Below are 19,403 nucleotides of genomic sequence, written 5' to 3'. Positions count from 1 at the left end.
TGCATTTTTCGCATATTCTCGCAATATTCGCAAGTTCCCGCAACTTCAGAAAATCCCCGCATTTTCAACGCATAAAATCACATAAAAACCCTGCATATTCCATTGCATAATCAAGGATTTTTGCCTGCGTTTTTCTGGAGGGACTGTATAACAATAAGCATTCGAAATTAGCAGTAAAGGTGTGCATAGTAAATTATCATTAACACAGTAACAGATGTATGTGTGTGTGTGTGTTTATGTGTGCGTGTGTGCATGTGTGTGTGTGTGTAAATGTGTGTTCATAATTTTATAACATTAACATTATTGACATTTATATAAATATATACCATGAAAAAATATACATACACATCACACTAGTACAGTAACAGATGTGTGTGTGTGAGAGAGAGAATGTGTGTGCTACCTCTCCTCTTCTCCCTCCCTCTCTTTACCTCTTCTCTCCCTCCCTCTCTCTCTCTCTACCTCTCCACCTCTCCTCATCTCTCTCCCTCCCTCTCTCTCTACCTCTCCTCATCTCTCAATCTCCCTCTCTCTATACCTCTCCCCCCCTCTCTCTCTACCTCTCCTCCTCTCCCTTCCTCGCTCTTTACCTCTCCTACTCTCCCTCTCTCTCTCTCTCTACCTCTCCTCCTCTCTCTCTCCCTCTCCTCCTCTCCCTTGCTCTCTCTCTCTACCTATCCCCTTCTCCCTTGCTCTCTCTTTGCCCCTCTCCCTCTCTCTATCTTTGTCTTCTGCCACCGTCGCCACTGTCCTCCTTGCTCTCCTCCTCCTCCTCTCCTCCTCCTCCTCTCCTCCTCTCCTCCGTCTGTCCACGGGGGTCCTGAACACCAGTGTCTCCTCCTCTCCTCCTCTCCTCTCTCTCCTCCTCCTCTCCTCCTCCTCTCCTCCTCCTCCTCCTCCTCTCCTCTCCTCTGTCCCTCCGCGGGGGTCCTGACCACCAGTGTCTCCTCCTCCTCCTCCTCCTCCTCTCCTCCGTCCATTCGCGGGGGTCCTGACCACCAGTGTCTCCTCCTCCTCTCCTCTCCTCTCCTCTCCTCTCCTCTCCTCTCCTCTCCTCTCCTCTCCTCTCCTCTCCTCTCCTCTCCTCTCCTCTCCTCTCCTCTCCTCTCCTCTCCTCCTCTCCTCTGTCCGTCGGTGGGGGTGCTGACCACCAGTGTCTCCTCCTCCTCCTCTCCTCCTCTCCTCCTCCTCCTCCTCCTCTCCTCTGTCCGTCGGTGGGGGTGCTGACCACCAGTGTCTCCTCCTCCTCCTCTCCTCCTCTCCTCCTCTCCTCCTCCTCCTCTCCTCTGTCCGTCGGCGGGGGTGCTGACCACCAGTATCTCCTCCTCCAGACGCCGCTGATGTTCACTGAGCAGATGCAGCAGGACGTCATCATGGTCCTCAAGTTCCCCTCCAACTCCCCCGTCAGCCACGTGGCCGCCAACACCCAGCCGGGCCTGCTGGCCCCCGCCATCATCACCGTCACCGCCAACCGCCTCTTCGCCGTCAACAAGTGGCACGGCCTGGCAGGTGAGGAGGGCTTATGGGAAACTGAGTTTTAAAGGGGGTTCAGGTGACAGCAGCCACGGATGTGATCATAATTACAGCGATACTTTAAAGCAATACATAGCGTTTTCTCCGGTTTTCTCGGAACTGCGCCCCCACAGGCTCTGCGAGTAAGTGCACTGTCATACTGTCGTAAAGTTATAAGATTGTCTTTTTCTTTTTCTGGCTTCCTCCGTGATGTTTCGCTTCGGTTTTCTCACCTCCGCCATGATATCATTGCATGTTCTATTAATACATCCATGCATGATATCCATAGACGCCGGAATAGTTAGCTACTACTGTGTTGTTTAAGCACAACGTTGCACATGCGCACTTCGACTGAATGCTTGCGTCCCGGGGGCGCGAGTTTTAAAAGGTAATAAATGTCAATGTATTATCTTTCTGAGTTGACTGTTTGGACAATTCAGCTTACTTTTAGTAAATCTAATTGGAGAATTAGCACCAGACATGTTTGTAAAGGTCCAAATATCGCGATGTATTGCTTTAATAGCGATAGGATCTGCAGTAGAGAGGAGATAACAGAGGAGATTGAGCTCCTAACTTAGCCAGCGCTCATTTAAGTACAGTTCCCCCACGGCCAGGGCTCAGAGCAGCCAGGGTTCAGGGTTCAGAGCAGCCACGGTTCAGGGTTCAGGGCTCAGAGCAGCCACGGTTCAGGGTTCAGGGCTCAGAGCAGCCAGGGTTCAGGGTTCAGAGCAGCCACGGTTCAGGGTTCAGGGCTCAGAGCAGACAGGGTTCAGGATTCAGGGTTCAGGATTCAGAGTAGCCAGGGTTCAGGATTCAGAGAAGCCAGGGTTCAGGGTTCAGAGTAGCCAGGGTTCAGGGTTCAGTGCAGCGTCTCTTCAGACTGGTGTTCCCCAGCACGCCAGGGTTCAGGGTTCAGGGTTCAGGGTTCAGAGCAGCGTCTCTTCAGACTGGTGTTCCCCAGCACGCCAGGGTTCAGGGTTCAGGGTTCAGAGCAGCGTCTCTTCAGACTGGTGTTCCCCAGCACGCCAGGGTTCAGGGTTCAGGGTTCAGAGCAGCGTCTCTTCAGACTGGTGTTCCCCAGCACGCCAGGGTTCAGGGTTCAGGGTTCAGAGCAGCGTCTCTTCAGACTGGTGTTCCCCAGCACGCCAGGGTTCAGGGTTCAGAGCAGCGTCTCTTCAGACTGGTGTTCCCCAGCATGCCAGGGTTCAGGGTCCCAAAGTTGGTTTTAGTCCCTTTTTATTTTTATTTGCATCTTTTTACTCCGCTCTTGTACAGTCTTGTACATGCTACAGTGTCCTTGAGTTTGAGAAATCTATATTATTATTATTAGTATTAGTATTAGTATTGTTATTGTTGTTTTGTATTGTTATTATTATTGTTATGGTTATTATTATTATTATTATTATTATTGCTGTTGTTGTTGTTATTAATGCAGTTTCAGGAGAAATTGAGGTACATTTGTAGAGCCCCTCAGGGTCCAATACACGTTGTCTTATAACTTTTTTGCATCACGCACTGGCAAGCACAAACACAATATTAATACAATGTCTCTCTCTCTCTTTCCTCTCTCACATCCACCCTCTCCCTCTCTCTCTCTCTCTTTCTCTCAGGTCATCAAAGTTCCTCAGTGCAGCAGCAGGACCAACAGTACCAACTGCCTGTGGAAATCGACCCCCTTATAGGTCAGCTGTGTGTGTGTGTGTGTGTGTGTGTGTGTGTGTGTCCTTGGACAGTAGATGACTGTTGTCTGCAGCCCCTCCTCTCCTCCATCCTCTCTGATATAGAGCCTGCTCTCTGACTAGAGCATTTGCATGCAAATTGGAATGCAATGAGCTGTGGCCTAGGCCAGCATTTCATCATCAACTCCCTCTCCCTCTCTATCCCCTCCCTCTCCCTCCCTCCCTCCCTCTCCTTCTCTATCCCCTCCCTCTCCCTCCCTCCCTCTCTCTCAATCCCCCTCCCTCTCCCTCCCTCCCTCCCTCCCTCCCTCCCTCTCTCTCAATCCCCCTCCCTCTCCCTCCCTTCCTCTCTCTCTCTATCCCCTCCCTCTCCCTCCCTCCCTCTCTCTCTATCCCCTCCCTCTCTATCCCCTCCCTCTCCCTCCCTCCCTCCCTCTCTCTCTCTATCCCCCTCCCTCTCCCTCCCTCCCTCTCTCTCTCTACCCCCCTCCCTCTCTCTCTCTCACTCTCTCTATCCCCCTCCCTCTCTCTCTCTCACTCTCTCTTTCTCTTTACCTCCCTCCTCTCCTCTCTAAGGTGGTTTAATAAGAGCGGGGGTGGAGGACGTGTGTGTGTGTGTGTGTGTGTGTGTGTGTGTGTGTGTGTGTGTGTGTGTGTGTGTGTGTGTGTGTGTGTCAGTATGAATGAATATGAATGGGGTAATAATGTGTGATTGAGAATGCAGACTACACGGCTGTCAGGACAATATGGCCGCCTCTCATCACTCAGTACTTGTTGAGGGGGAGCAGGAGAGGAGAGGGGGAGCAGGAGAGGAGAGGAGAGGAGAGGGGAGGAGAGGAGAGGAGAGGGGGGAGCAGGAGAGGAGAGGAGAGGGGAGGAGAGGAGAGAAGAGGGGAGGAGAGGGGGAGCAGGAGAGGAGAAGGGGAGCAGGAGAGGAGAGGAGAGGGGGAGCAGGAGAGGAGAGGAGAGGGGGAGCAGGAGAGGAGAGGAGAGGGGGAGCAGGAGAGGAGAGGAGAGGGGGAGCAGGAGAGGAGAGGAGAGGGGGGAGCAGGAGAGGAGAGGAGAGGGGGGAGCAGGAGAGGTGAGGAGAGAAGATCCACCCTAGACCCATCCTGGACCCACCCTAGACCCATCCTGGACCCACCCTAGACCCATCCTGGACCCACCTTAGACAAACCCTAGACCCACCCTAGACCCACCCTAGATCCATCATAGACCCACCCTAGATCCATCATAGACCCACCCTAGACCCACCCATGATCAGGGCCGGACTGGCCATGTGGCGTACCGGGCAAATGCCCGGTGGGCCGGACCTACTAGTGGGCCGATCCAAAAAAAAAAAAAAAGAGCTAACGAACGGCCCATAGAGCAGGGACAGCGGCCCATTGGTCCATCCTCTATAGTGACACTGGGCTGGCCCAATCATATGTAGGCCCCACCCCTCCCTCTGTTAGTTTCAGGTGTCAAGAAATCGCGCAGCACCCCCCCCCCCCCCCCGTCAACAAATCGCGCAGCACCCCCCTCCCCCCCCCCGTCAACAAATCGCGCAGCACTTACCCCCCCCCCCCCCCCCCGTCAACAAATCGCGCAGCCCCCCCCCCCCCCCGTCAACAAAACGAAACTGAAGGTGTTCCATCTCACCGCGTCGGCTCGGCTAGTGGCCTGACTGGGGCTACATTTCCCGGCAGGAAATATTCACCCAGTCCAGCCCTGTGGGCCGGTCTGGGCCAAAAATGCCAGGGCCGATTTTTTGTCCCAGTCCAGCCCTGCCCATGATCCACCCTAGACCCACCCTAGACCTACCCTATATCCACCCTAGACCCACCCTAGACCCACCCTAGACCCACCTTAGACCCACTCTAGACCCACCCTAGATCCATCCTAGACCCACCCTAGACCCACCCTAGACCCACCCTAGATCCACCCTAGACCCACCTTAGACCCACCTTAGACCCACCCTAGACCCACCCTAGACCCACTCTAGACCTACCCTAGACCCACCCTAGACCTACCCTAGACCCACCCTAGACCGATCCTAGACCCACCCTAGACCCACCCTAGACCCACCCTAGACCCACCCTAGACCCACCTTAGACCCACCCTAGATCCATCCTAGACCCACCTAGTACCTGAACTCAGGCCTAGCTGAGGGCACCTCTCTCTTGGCTCATCTCTGGGTATTAAGAGCTCAGGAATGGAAGGAGTAGTGGTTCCTTGTTTTTAGATGATTTGATTTAAAATGTGATGGCTCAGTTTTGTATGTTAACTAGTAATTGATATTGGGCTAACTCTGCTGTGCATGCATTGCCTGATGTGTTTCTGTGTAATCGAGAATGTTTCTGCTGTAGTCGTATGTGATGAGCCCATCTTGAGCTGGCAGAAACATGTCACTGTTACTGTACACTGTGCATTACATGGAACAAATACAAGTGCATCTCAGAAAATTAGAATATTGTGGAAAAAGTCTTATTTTCTGTAATGTAATTCAAACAGTGAAACTTTCATGTATTCAAGATCCATTACACAAAGTGAAATATTTCAAGCCTTTTTTGTTTTAATCTTTATCATTGTACAGTATGTTCAGTATGTTCATTTATACACTCAATACTTGGTCGGGGCTCCCTTTGCACAAATTACTGCATCAACGTGGAGCGTGGCATGGAGGCAATCAGCCTTGAAATAGTTCACTACATGTGTAATGAATCTATATATATGAATATGAATGTTTCACTTTTTGAATTAAATCATGGAAAATAACTTTCCACAATATTAACATTTTCTGAGATGCACCTTTAAAATAATCTGAATTGGAATAACAGATTTGAATATTTTTCACAGTGAAGGAGGAAGTGTAGCTCTGTTTCCATCTCTCCTCTGGAGCATTGCTGGCAGAATCTCTCCTCTTTAGGCAGCCAGGTCTGCCTGTGTCGACCTTTTTCAGTGGCAGGTTGTGCTCGCTGAGCCTGTACATAGTCAATGATTTCCTCAGTTTTTGATCTGAAACAGTGGTCAGATAGTCTTCCACTGTGTATTCTCTATTTAGGGCCAAATAGCATTCAAGTTTACTTTGAGTTTTTGTAATATTTTTCCAATGGTTAATATAATTTTATTTTTGTTTGCTTATAATTTGGTTGGGCCAGATTATCTGAGGGATGTCCTGAGGTGTTGAGAGGTAACTCTGTGAACATAGTCTCAGGACCATTTGGCTGAGGGCACTTGTCTTGCCTTGGCATTTAAAGGCTTTGTGGTGGTAGTCGGGGTCACTGGTTCATAGATGCTGGTCAAATTTGATAAATCTATTTTGGATGTCAATCAGTAGAGGTCCGTCAGTGTCCACCGCTTTCACTGCCACCTAGTTGGCAGCGCACCCGACCCCGACAGTTCCTCTCGCGGGTGGTGGGTCCACGGGATGGAGGATGAGATGGTGTCCCCACGTCGCTTTTTTGGGCTGGGCCCGGCCGGGCTCCGTGGTAAGCCCGGCCACCAGGCGCTCACAGGCGGGCCCTCCGTCTGGGCCTGGCTCCAGACGAGGGTCCCGGGCTTCTTCCGGGCCGGGTCTCTCTTCCTCTTGTGTTGTTTTCCATCAGGGGTTTTTGCCTGTTTTTTGCCTGGCAAAGCTGGTTGATGCTGCCAGGGAAAGGGTTAGGATGTCTGGGGCCCCCGGCTGGAAATGCTGACTCCACGACCCAACCCCGGATAAGCAGATGAAGATGGATGGATGGATGGATGAATCAGTAGAGGAAATTGGCCGAGCTCTGCTCTACATGCATTGTTTGGGGTTTTTCTTTGCACTTCAAGAATAGATTTTCAAAATTGTGTGTGCATTACTTCAATTGGGTGTTTGTCCCACTTAGATAAATCCTGATGTGTAAGGGGCCCCCACACCTCACAACCATACAGGGATACTGGTTCAATTATTGATTTGAATATTTTTATCCAGATTCTTATTGGAATATTTAGGTTATTTAAATTAATTGATCTTTTAATTACATAAAAGGCCCTTTGTGCTTTTGCTTTCAGTTCATTCACGGCCAGGTTGAAGTTTCCAGTCGAGCTTATTTTAAGTCCCAATTAAGTATATTCATTTCTTTGTTTTATATTTGTGGAGCCTAGTAAAAAACTAAATGTATTTCCCTGAAACCTGGACCTTTTCTGGAATATCATAATTTGTGTCTTTTTCAGATGAACTGTCAGGGCCCAGGTCTGGCAGAAGTGGTCCAGATGATCTAAGAGCTGCTGTAGTCCCTCTTTGGAGCTGGACAGTAACACCAGATCATCTGCATACAGGAGGCACTTTATGTCTGTGCCGTTCAAGTTGATGCCGGGGGCTGCAGAGTCCTCAAGTTTTTAGCCAATTCATGAATGTAGATGTTGAAGAGAGTTGGACTGAGGCGATTTATTTTGATTTATCTGTTGGTCAATTAGGGTGTGGAGAGAGAAAACATGGTCTGATGTGCGATAATTTGGTAAGAATCCAATTTGGCTTTTTCTTAGGATGCTATGTTCCTTGAGAAAAAGTTGTAGTCTGTTGTTTAGGATTGAACAGAAGATCTTCCCCAAGTTGCTGTTGACACATATGCCTCTATAATTGTTTGGATCCAATTCATCTCCATTTTTAAATATGGGTGTAATTAATCCTTTGTTCCAGATGTTGGGGAAATTGCCCACACTCAGAACTATATTGAAAAGTTTGAGTATAGCCATCTTGAATTTTCTATTTGTAAATTGAATCATCTCATTCAGTATCCCATCAGCCCCACTAGCTTTTCTGAATTTCAGTTCCTGGATTTTGTCTTCCAATTCTTTTTCAGTAATTGGGAAGTCCAGTGGACATTGATTGTCTTTAATTGCTGACTCAAGGATATATAATTTCTCTAATTTGTCTTTTTGGTCCGAATTCACAGTGATTTTAGTGTACAGGTTTTCAAAATGTGTTTTCCATAGTTCTCCATTTTGGATAGCCAATTCGTCCCTGCTTGGTTTGTTTAAATTGTTCCAATTTTCCCAAAGGTTATTTGAGTCTATTAAGTCCTCAATTATATCCAGGTGTCTCTTGATGTGCTGATTCTTTTTGGTTCTAGTTTTATTTTTGTATTGTTTTAGTGTTTCCCGATACTGAAGCCGTAAATCCTGGTTGTCTGGGTCTCTGTGTTAGTGGTTGGACAGGTTCCTCAGGGTTTTCCTTTGATGTTTGCAGTCCAAATCAAACCATTTGTCATCGTCTTTCTTTTTTTGGTATTTTTGTTGTTGTTTTCTTCAAATTGGATAAAGATGCCAGTTTATCAAATATATTGTAGATTTCTTTGACAGCCAGATTTACACCTTCAATATCATTGGGAAATGTTTTGGTCAGATATGTGTCTAAACATAATTTAATATGTCATACAGAGGTGAGCTGTAGGTGTATAGAGAGGTGAGCTGTAGGTGTATAGAGAGGTGAGCTGTAGGTGTATAGAGAGGTGAGCTGTAGGTGTATAGAGAGGTGAGCTGTAGGTGTATAGAGAGGTGAGCTGTAGGTGTATAGAGAGGTGAGCTGTAGGTGTATAGAGAGGTGAGCTGTAGGTGTTGCCCATATGAGTCCATTGACTATGTACAGACCCAGCGTGCGACAAAGCTTTAAAAGTTGTTTTCCTGTTTGGTTGCTTGATTTATCGTAATTGTTTCTAATAGGATACGAGGGAAGGGGAATGTTGATGTTCCCTGGTACAGTACATATCTGTTTCCCTGATTGTTAATTGTGTCAGGTTCTTTCCCTGTCCTGGCATTGAGATCTCCACAGATCAGCACATTGCCCTGGGCCTGGAAGTAGCTGATATATTCCTCTAGAATGGTGAATGTGTCCTCATTGTGATAGGGAGACTCGAAAGGTGGGATATATGCGGCACATAGAAACACGTTTTTGGCAGCGGAAATAGTCTCCTTCCTTATCTTTAGCCAAATGAAAAATGTTCCCTTTTTGATTATTTCTATGGAGTGTATTAATTTTGTTTTGTACCAAATTAGCATTCCTCCTGAATCTCTTCCCTGTGGGACTCCTTTCATTTTAGTGGATGGGACAACTATCTCTCTATAGCCATAAGGGCAGCCAGTAGACTCATCTCCTCTACTCCCTGTCTCCTGCAACACCACAACATATGAATCTCTGATTTCTCTCTCTCTCTGCCTCCCTCTCTCTCTCTCTCTCTCTCTCTCTCTCTCTCTCTCTCTCTCTCCCTCTCTCTCTCTCTCTCTCTCTCTCCCTCCCTCACGTGTTCACATGTCTTCCTGCTGCTGTTTACTGGTGAAGTTATCCAGGGTTCATCCTCACCAGCTCATCTCAGCAACTGTCTGGTTTCCCCTTTTATGGAGCTTCTCTTCACACAGTCAGCATGTGTGTGTGTGTGCGTACGTACGTGCGTGTACAGTATGTGCGTGCATGTGTGTGTGCATGCATGTGAGTCAAGTGTGTATCAAAGTACATGTGTTTGCAAAATACAACAAACTATTTTGAAATATTAATCACCTGTGTTCCAGTTTATCATTATCTTTGTCTTTTTCCAGTTGCGTGTGTGTGTGTGTAGTTGTGTTTGTGTGTGTGTGTGTGTGTGTGTGTGTGTGTGCATGTGTGTGTGTGTGTGTGTAGTTGTGTGTAGTTGTGTGTGTGTGTGTGTGTGTGTGTGTGTAGTTGTGTGTGTGTGCATGTGTGTGTGTGTGTGTAGTTGTGTGTGTGTGTGTGCATTTGTGTGTGTCAGGTATGTATTTACACAGCTCACATTCCAGAGAGAGCCTGGGCTAAACACAGTAAATTTGAGTGTGACTGGCGTGCCGTCCGTGACGGGGGGAAATGTTGATAATTGGTTGAAATATGGAGTGAGGATGGCGTGCTGGTGTCTGTCAGGGGGCTTCTGCTCCGGCTAGCCCACACCTGTCCTGCCCTGCTGGACTCACACACACCAGCCCTGACCGCTGGACTCACACACACCAGCCCTGACCGCTGGACTCACACACACCAGCCCTGACCGCTGGACTCACACACACCTGTTCTGCCCTGCTGGACTCACACACAGCAGCCCTGACCGCTGGACTCACACACACCAGCCCTGACCACACACTCATTTAACAACCTCGGTCACAGCTCCAATCTTGAAAAACATCGTTTTAGAACATTCAACGTTTTAGTAATTAGAACGGTACTTCAAAAAGGCTGAGTATAATTCCAGCGTGTTACTACACTGTTCCTACTGTATAATTGTGGGTTCCCATGTAGGACCTTGCTGCAGCTGACAGAAGCCAGTGTTCACAGGGGTTGGGTTCAAACGGCGTGGTCCTAGTGTACTTCAGAGGGCCCAGCGCTGTGTAGAGTGTGATCCTCCTCGTTTCAGCTTGAAGAAAACCCAAACCAAAGTGTTTGTGATGTGAAGCCCTGACTGAGCATGTGTGTGTGTGTGTGTGTGTGTGTGCGTCTGCGTCCCCAGCCGGCAGTGTGGGCAGCCACCGGCGCCAGATCTCCGACCTGCTGGACCAGAGCATCCAGCTCCACGCACAGCTCTTCCTCATCACCGCCGACAACCGCTACATCCTGCTATGTGGCTTCTGGGATAAGAGCTTCCGCGTGTACTCTACTGACTCAGGTACATACACTCACACACACACACACACACACACACTCACACACACACACACACTCACACACACACACACACACACTCACGCTCACACACACACACTCACACACACACACACTCACACTCACACACACACACACTCACACACACACACTCACACACACACACACACACACACATACGTGTGCACACACACACGTGCATACGCACACACACTTACACATACACACACACACCAGTGGAGGCTCGTCCATTGAGGCAGGGGAGGACAGTCCTCAGTTTTTGGAGAGAAGAGAGGGATTAAAATATAAATATATTAACTTATTTATTCATAATTAATATTATCTCAGTTTTGTTCATAAAGCAGGTTTTCCCTATGGATAAAAAAACATTATTGAAATTATAAAGCTCCAACAGTGACATATATAACATGCAGCTGGAGGACCCATAGATATCTATTGAAGGGAGGCTAGCCTCCCTTAGGGCGGGTTCTTTTATCTTAAATCAATGTAATGCCTTTTTTTCTTGCTAATTTGTGATTGGCCAAAACGCTGAAAAATTACCGCAAGGGAGGACAGTACTCCGGCCCTGTCTGAACAGGATTCAGATATTGACATTTTGTTTGTCCAATCACATTCCAGATTCCAGATTTACCACAGTGAAGGCCGATTGAGTCGGCGTTGATGTCTGTTTCTCTTCCCTGTGCCATTGGAGACTTTTTGTGTTTTTGTAGCTCCATAATATAATACATCCGAAAGTATTATGGGACATATTATACATCAAACTGTTCGTCTATTTGTCTTGATTCTAGCCATCTAAATATCGAAGCTGACATAAATACTTTTTGAGCTAGAGCCGTCTGAACACGACAGTTCCACTGGCTGGCTATAGCCGGTAACGTTAGCTACGAGGTGCATATCAGGCTACGGCATAGGTAGGCGCGCAGATTGGCTGGAAGCGCAAACTGTCGGCAACTCGTCCAAAACATTTCTAGAGACTGGGTCGCAACACCGGATCGGAGAAATCCACAGCCTGGCTCCTGCTTGTGTGAGAATTGATCACTTTGCGGTGCTTATTCCTCATCCAGTGATGGATGGGTGGATGGAAAACTTTCAACTGAATGTTCATATTGTTCCGATAATTGTAGGCTATAGCAACATAAGAGTGGCAGCTTTGACAGCAACCCAAATGAGCTAATCCCATAGCTGTACCATTGCTAGCTAGCCATGTGCAAACTGTTGGATACTGCATTTGCTGTGCAACGTATTCCATTGTCCAGTTGTCAAATCTATTTGCCAACAAACTGTTTGAGAGCCAGCCATGGATGTATTAATAGAGCCAGCACACCTCAGTGTCCCCTAATCAAAAACATTTTTCATATATCACCTAACCTCTCCAGCACCTCACCAATATCAATTATTTTCTCTCTTTAGAGAAGAGTACAATCCATTACAACAACTATTGCTTACAATGTTTTATTGTTGTTTTGTAATATTTTATCATGAATATGATAAATAAATGCTGCATGTAGTTAAAGAAATTGTTTAGTTTTTCATATGCTAAAATTGACTGTAAATCCACTTTAAAGCTGATACTTCAAATAATAACTGACTGAGGGAAAGTGCCCCCCCGGCGCCCATGGGCGGTTTGCCTCTCTTCCTCCTGTCCTTCTCAGTTTTTTGAGTCACCAGCCGCCACTGACACACACACACACACAGATGCGAGAACATAAGAATGGTCACTTGACCCGCGTTATTCTAACAGACGCTTTACGGCATTCCGCACCACCGCTCGCATGCCCATAGAGGGCACGGTAATACTAGGCTACTCATTGACCCATTGCTGTAGCTCATCTCGCACATTAGATGAACCTACCTTGTTCTCAAACTCCTTGTTATCTGTCTGGTTGTAATTTAATTATTAAAGCCTACAGTATCTATCTATAGTATCTATCTCTGTAACTGTCATCGGGTCTGTATCTGTTAACTCATATGGAACAAGGTATCGGGACAAGTAGAGGTTTAATACAGTAGGCTAACTAGCTAGCTAGCGGGCTAGCAGAGTGTTCTCATATGGAACATGGCATCAGGATGAGTAAGCTAGCTAATGGAGCTGACTGGAGATGTGTTTGAAATGGTTCACTCACTCCCTATTCCCTATGTAGTGTTACTCATAATGAACTACTATAGGGAATGATTAAACAGTTTTGGGACACTACATGTAATGTCATTGCGTCAGATATTCATGACGCAAACAAGCAGACGCGCCGATCACTGATGACAGCAGGTTGAAATATCAGGTAGTATTCAGGTTCCTAATAGCAGTCTGTGAAGCTGCACGATAAGACCGTGATAGCAAGTTAGCTCACAACAGCAGCTTCCATAATATTAATGGTAGCTGTCGGTGGCTAAAAAGCAGTTAGCTAACTTTACAACAATGATTCCTGCAGCTATTTTTATGCTATTAGTTCAACTTCTGTTTCTCGGGCAGGAACGGATACGAACTCGCATTAGCAGCAAAGCAGCTACAGGAATGATCTTAACATTAGCTAACTGCTTTAGTCACTGATAGCTACCGTCTTCTTCACTTTTCCTTCCGTAAAACATGACACCGTTGTATTTTGGTATTGTGGAGTGCTTAGGCAGAAGCAGGAAGAGAAAAACGTCATGGGACCTTAAATCAGAAAAAATATGGAATGGTAGTGAACGGTGTGAGAAGCTATTGTAAGCTAGACTGCAACGTAAACAACCACCATCCACGTGACACAGGGTCAGACGTCAGGGGTCAGCTAGCTAGCTACTGTACCAGTTAGCTAACAACTATGTGAACCCAAACTCCTTGTTCTCTGTCAGGTTGTAATTTAATTATTACGAACAAAGCCTATCTATCTATAGTATCTACCTCTGTAACTGGTAAGGTATCGGGACAAGTAGAGGTTTAATACAGTAGGCTAACTAGCTAGCTAGCGGGCTAGCAGAGTGTTCTCATATGGAACCATATGGCCATCAGGATGAGTAAGCTAGCTAACGGAGCTGACTAGAGATGTGTTTGAAATGGTTCACTCACTTCCTATTCCCTATGTAGTGTTACCCAAATAGTAAACTACATAGGGAATAATTTAACAGTTTGGAACACTACGTGGAACGTGTCATAGACTTTACAACTGGCCTCAAGACTTTTCAGATCTCAGCCTTATTTCTTAAAACCTATTGATCCAGTCCCCTGCCTTTTGCTATTCCAAACACCTTTAAACCTTTGTCCTCTCTCTCTTTTGTAATTCCAAACACCTCCTGAACCTCTGTCTTCCCCACTTCTTTGTAAGGACAGACACCCCTGTCGTGATATCCTCACCATGACGGGAAGGCCTCACACCTCAGACTTCCCGTCCTGGCCTAGACCATTGTTCCTTTGTCTATATTCAAAGTGTACCGCGCTTTCTCTGTATCCCTCGACCACTGTTTGATGTCCGTCACCTTATTATGATGTGTATAGATGGGTTAGCCAATCACATCCTGGAAGCGGCGTACCTGTGTTTTGCTTGAATATAAGGCAGCGCAAGATCAGGAGGCGGCACTTCTTTGGATCAACCACTCATGTGCGTTGTCCGGAAGTCCTTGCGCTCGTATGTTTTCTCAATAAACCAGACTTAACCTGTTTGAGCGAATCTTGGTAAATCCTTTTTGACTAGATCAGTTAAAATCCATCACAAACGTCATTGCTTCGGATATTCATGGAATGTACACAAACACCATCCACGTGAGTCAGACATCAGGGGTCAGCTAGCTAGCTAGCTAACTAACTAATGTACCAGTTAGCTAGCAACTACGTGGACACAGGCTGATCTACTGTACGAAAATGGACCCAGGAGTGTTATATGGAACTAGGCTAACACGGTTGTTTCAAGACCAGCAGTAACGTTAGTGGTTTCATTTTTGTCCTTCACTTGGCTATTCTTGTTGGGGTGAACTGACCAGCTGTTTAAAATCGCCGGTATAAACAGGAAGAGATGCCCGCTTCTATGACTGGATCTACAGCAAACAAGCATAACAGTGCGTCATGAAGACCGACGACTTGCTACAGTACCTCCTGGAATGCCCCACTTAAAGGTCTTTCATATTGAAATTCTCTTGATGGTCTGGGGAGTTGCGAGACGTGTTAAGGGAGTGCATCAGTCGTGATCCTTGACAGTAGGCTACCAGCCATAATGTACGCGCTGCGCTCAGCACAAAGTTGGATGAATGGATGGATTTATTGGAATCCTGGAAAATGTTGATTGCGCTCTAAAATCACGAAGAGCATAAAGGTAAAAATGCAGCAACAGAAGTAGTCTAGATGAGATGGTGGTTTAAATGAATGGCAAAACGTAGCCTAGAGGAAAGTCCTCACGCGAGCATCAATTGAGGCTGGTGATAATGCTGATAATCTACAGTAGCCTAGGGCCTACATCAGGCTGAGTTAATGGTTACAACTATTCATCTCTTAGACATAGGCCTATACAATACTTGCACAATACTTTGGATGTTAAATCCATCCACCTATCAATCAAACTGCCGAATTCAACCCAACACCTGCGGAATGCCCGGTCATGGGAAAGCACCCGCTAACGTAGGCTACCCCCCTCCCCCACGATCCAGGGCTAGGAAACTGGTCCATCCAGTTTATTTGAATATAAAATAATTTGTAGCAGGGGGGCGGGGGGTGTTGCAATAGTCTAGTCCAGGTTCGCTGGCAAGTGGCGAGCTAGTCAGATGGCGCATGCATGTGTGTAGGCCTATTCTGTAAAACCTAAATAATAAAAGTAGACTACATTCAACATTCATTGGAGTGGTCTAGTTGGCAGCCTTTCACTTCATTTTGTCACCTTTGCTACTTTGAATTAGGCTATGGCTGTAGGCTACTTTAAGATGTTTACAGCATGAATTGGATTTGAAGATGTAATTGGTCATTTTAAATAGGCCTACTTTATGCCTATTTGAACTGACTGCATCGATCAATGCAATGAGTCTCTTTCCATGTTTTTCAGTTTTACCCTTTTCATCAATAAAACATAATTTTTACAACCACGTCTCATTGATTGGGAAGGCATTTAGAGCTGCCAGTCTATTAGCCTGCTTATTCGGACTCAGAGGATGACATAACTGTTTATTGAGAAACAATTGATAGACAGGCTGGGCTATATAAAGAAATACCACAATACATGTATTCTAGATATATTACATTATGGTTAGGCTATACACTTTATGGTAGACTGCCCTCTTGCTCGCTATAAGCAGGCTACATTGCGGCTGCTTTGTTCATCGCAGAAGCCTATAGCCTACACATACAAAAATAATATTCAGTTTTTTTTATATAGAAGGAATCAGAATATGTGGAAATTTAATTTTAGCCTATTTTAATACAATTCAAATTGTGCTTAGAAGGAATTATTTTCAACGGACATTATGAGCATCTAGCCTAGATCATGCCAACAGTATCCTAACTGATGAAGTCGTTGCCTTCAACTTTGCATGATTTATGATTGTTTTTAATGTTACTGAAAGCAACATCATATGATGTTACTGTGTATGTGTCTGTAGGCCTATGACACCTTTCTCATATTTTTTTTGAATAAAGCCAAGGCCGCACTTTAACAAGAATAGTAGCCTATAGCTACACTTCACAAAAGGAAAAGAATCGATGAAACGGCTACAAGAACAGCATTTTGGCCAAGGATCCAAATAAAACAGTAGCCTACTGTCAGATGCAGCATAGAACGTAGATACATAATAATTATGTTATTAATTATCTAAGTTAATATAGGCCTATGAGAACGCATCGCTTTTTAGGCTAGGCCTATGCGTCTTGTAATTGTACTGTACAGCTTAAGGCTTAGGCCCTATATAATTCATTTTATAGCCTACTAGGCTACTCATTATTATCTAATTATCTAGTTGATATATGAATAAAACAATAAGCCGTTTTATTGGCTATGGGCTACTAGTTGTAGGCTATACACGAGTTGATGCGCTCTGCTCTCACGCGCGGTTGAGGTGGCAGCTCAAATACACTTCGCACATATCCTCTGCACCTTGGCAGTGCAACTGCCACAGACAGCTTTGGTGCACTTTGTGCATTGGTAGACAGTTCTGTTCTTGCTGAAGCTTGTCTTCACCATGCAGGTATTTTTTTTGGGGTATTCTTCTGTGGACACTGCGAGGGGCGCCGCCGGTGGCTGTTTGGACGCCATCCACTCGGCGCGCAGCTCTTCAGCCAACTGGAGAATGAAGTCGGGTTTGGGGAGGCTCTGTTGACTATGCGTCTCTCCACCAGTCCCCAGCGAGTCCAAGCTTCCCCAATGAATAATACTTATTTATAATAACCATAGCGCGAAACTGTGCATATAATAGGCTGTACATAGCGCGACACTGCACATTCCCTATAGCCGTTCATTGAACGGCTGGCGGCTGATATAGGTATAAATTTAAAAACATACACAATATTTTTTTATTTGAATGATCTTGAATATATTTAACAATAGGGGTTGCAACAGAACACAATTTTAGGGAAAGTCATTGACTGGTGGACTTAATGTTTTATAAAAATATAGTTATGTGCAAATGAAAACCCACAATCGTCCAATGGACGTCTTTGGCGGTTCTAGTGTTAAGACCTTACACCGATTTTGGAAATTAGATAAAGGCATTCACAAGACCATTTCAATAATCGCATTATTAGCCTACCATTATCGGGTTATGATCGGCGTATAGTGTGCATGTGAACGCACTCACTGTCAAACCTGCCGTTCTGTATGCACAAGATAGTTAATGTCTGGATATAATTGGCAATAATGAGTGATCTTTACTCATGGAGACTATGTCAATTTTGTATGGATCTACACCTTCGATCAAGCTTATTTTTTCTTTGTATCGTGCTGAAGCCATAGCCTACTGCGCTCCGCTACATTAGCTGGTTCCCTGTCTTCAAATTTACTTCTGGGGTTCACAAGTACCAGTTGAATGCGTTCCAGAAACAAAATGCAAAACCCTCACTTTCACCACATCTTTACTAACAAATATATTTACAATACTGTTATTTTGCGCATTTGACTTAACAGACACCACGTCTTGACCCGACGTCAGTTACTGAGATAGATACTGTAGATATATGTGTCCGTAATAATTAAATTACATCCAGATGGAGAAAAAATGTGTTTGAGAACAAGGTAATGATAACAATTAAATGTTATTTGTACAGCACCTTTCATACAGATAAATTCAGCTCAAAGTGCTTTACAACAGAGCATTTAAATTAAAGAATGTGAAATTGAATGATGTTTAATTCGTAGACTATAGGAGAAAAACACAGATCCCAGCCTGCTAAATCTGCTCAAAGACGCCACCTGGCGGTGGTGCATCACTAAAACTAAATAACACCCATCTGAAATCCCACGAGATTTCCAACGGGATTTCCTCGCCAAATACCGTGAAGTGAAATGCTGCAGCACGGGACATTTCTAACTTCCCACATCTGTACACACACACGTGTGCACATGCACACACACACACACACACACACTTGTGCACATGCACACACACACACACACTTACACATACACACACACACACACACACATGTGCACACTTACACAAACACACACTTACACGTGTACTCCACTGACTGAGGTAGGCACACACACACACACACACACACACACACACAGACACACACACACACACATGTGTACTCCATTGACTCCGGCAGGCACACACACACACCCACACATGCACACACAACCAGACAGCTCCATCAGGTAGGTCAGGGGGTCTCAAATGAGCCTAGCTCCGCACCCCGTCTCCAAACCCATTCAGTGTGCCCCGTGCCTCCAACGCGCCCTCCATTCAATCTCTCAAAGGGCACGATCACTCTATCTTGTGGAGAGGGAGGGAGGGAGGTATGGAGGGGGGGAGGGAGGGATGGGAGTGAAGAGACAGCCTTTGTGTGTCTGCCACCAGGGAGTGTCGCACCGTCACACCAACACACTCTCATCACAGCAGCTCCTGTCGCCAGCCCCCTCCCACGACAACATTACCACATTATCCATTACACTGGACTGGCCCCCTCCCACGACAACACTACCACATTATCCATTACACTGGACTGGAGCACACACACAACTAATAAATAAAACTTGATTATCAAATCGACAGTGATGTTGACAAGCTGCAGTGGGCGCACGCACACACACACACAAACACACACACACACACACACACACACACACACATACACACCCACAGAAATGCATGTGGACACACATAGTAAAAACATATACACAAACGCTCACTCTCTCCTTTTCTCTCTCTCACTCATACAACATATTTAGTCTTCTGTGATAATCTGAATGCTCGTGACTGACGCTCTCCAGCAGAGAATAGGTCTATAGAAGTGGCTACAGCTGCTAACTGGACAACTACAGTTGAAAATTAGCCAGATGGAGTGAATCCTGCACTGTTATAACTGTCCTGGTCAGACTGGTATAATTGATTTATATGTCCTGATCTCACTGTTATAACTGATTTATATGTCCTGATCTCACTGATATAACTTATTTATATGTCCTGATCTCACT

General features: G+C 45.9%; 1 protein-coding gene across 1 annotated transcript in view; it reads left to right on the top strand.

Moving 5' to 3' along the window:
• lrba (LPS-responsive vesicle trafficking, beach and anchor containing) overlaps positions 1–19,403 on the top strand; it is a gene marked incomplete at its 5' end in the record, with an annotated part of 387,967 nt that overhangs the window by 317,926 nt on the left and 50,638 nt on the right. The window contains 3 exons of the mRNA XM_084454694.1: positions 1,332–1,509; positions 3,123–3,201; positions 10,653–10,801. Of these exons, the coding sequence (XP_084310820.1) occupies positions 1,332–1,509; positions 3,123–3,201; positions 10,653–10,801 (406 nt within the window). The remainder of the gene's footprint in view (positions 1–1,331; positions 1,510–3,122; positions 3,202–10,652; positions 10,802–19,403) is intronic.

Source organism: Borostomias antarcticus (genome assembly GCF_949987555.1).
Source record: "Borostomias antarcticus genome assembly, chromosome: 20".
Classification (NCBI taxonomy): Eukaryota; Metazoa; Chordata; class Actinopteri; order Stomiiformes; family Stomiidae; genus Borostomias; species Borostomias antarcticus.
The sequence above is the reverse complement of the archived record's forward strand: the minus strand, read 5'-3'. Positions and strand labels throughout refer to the sequence as shown.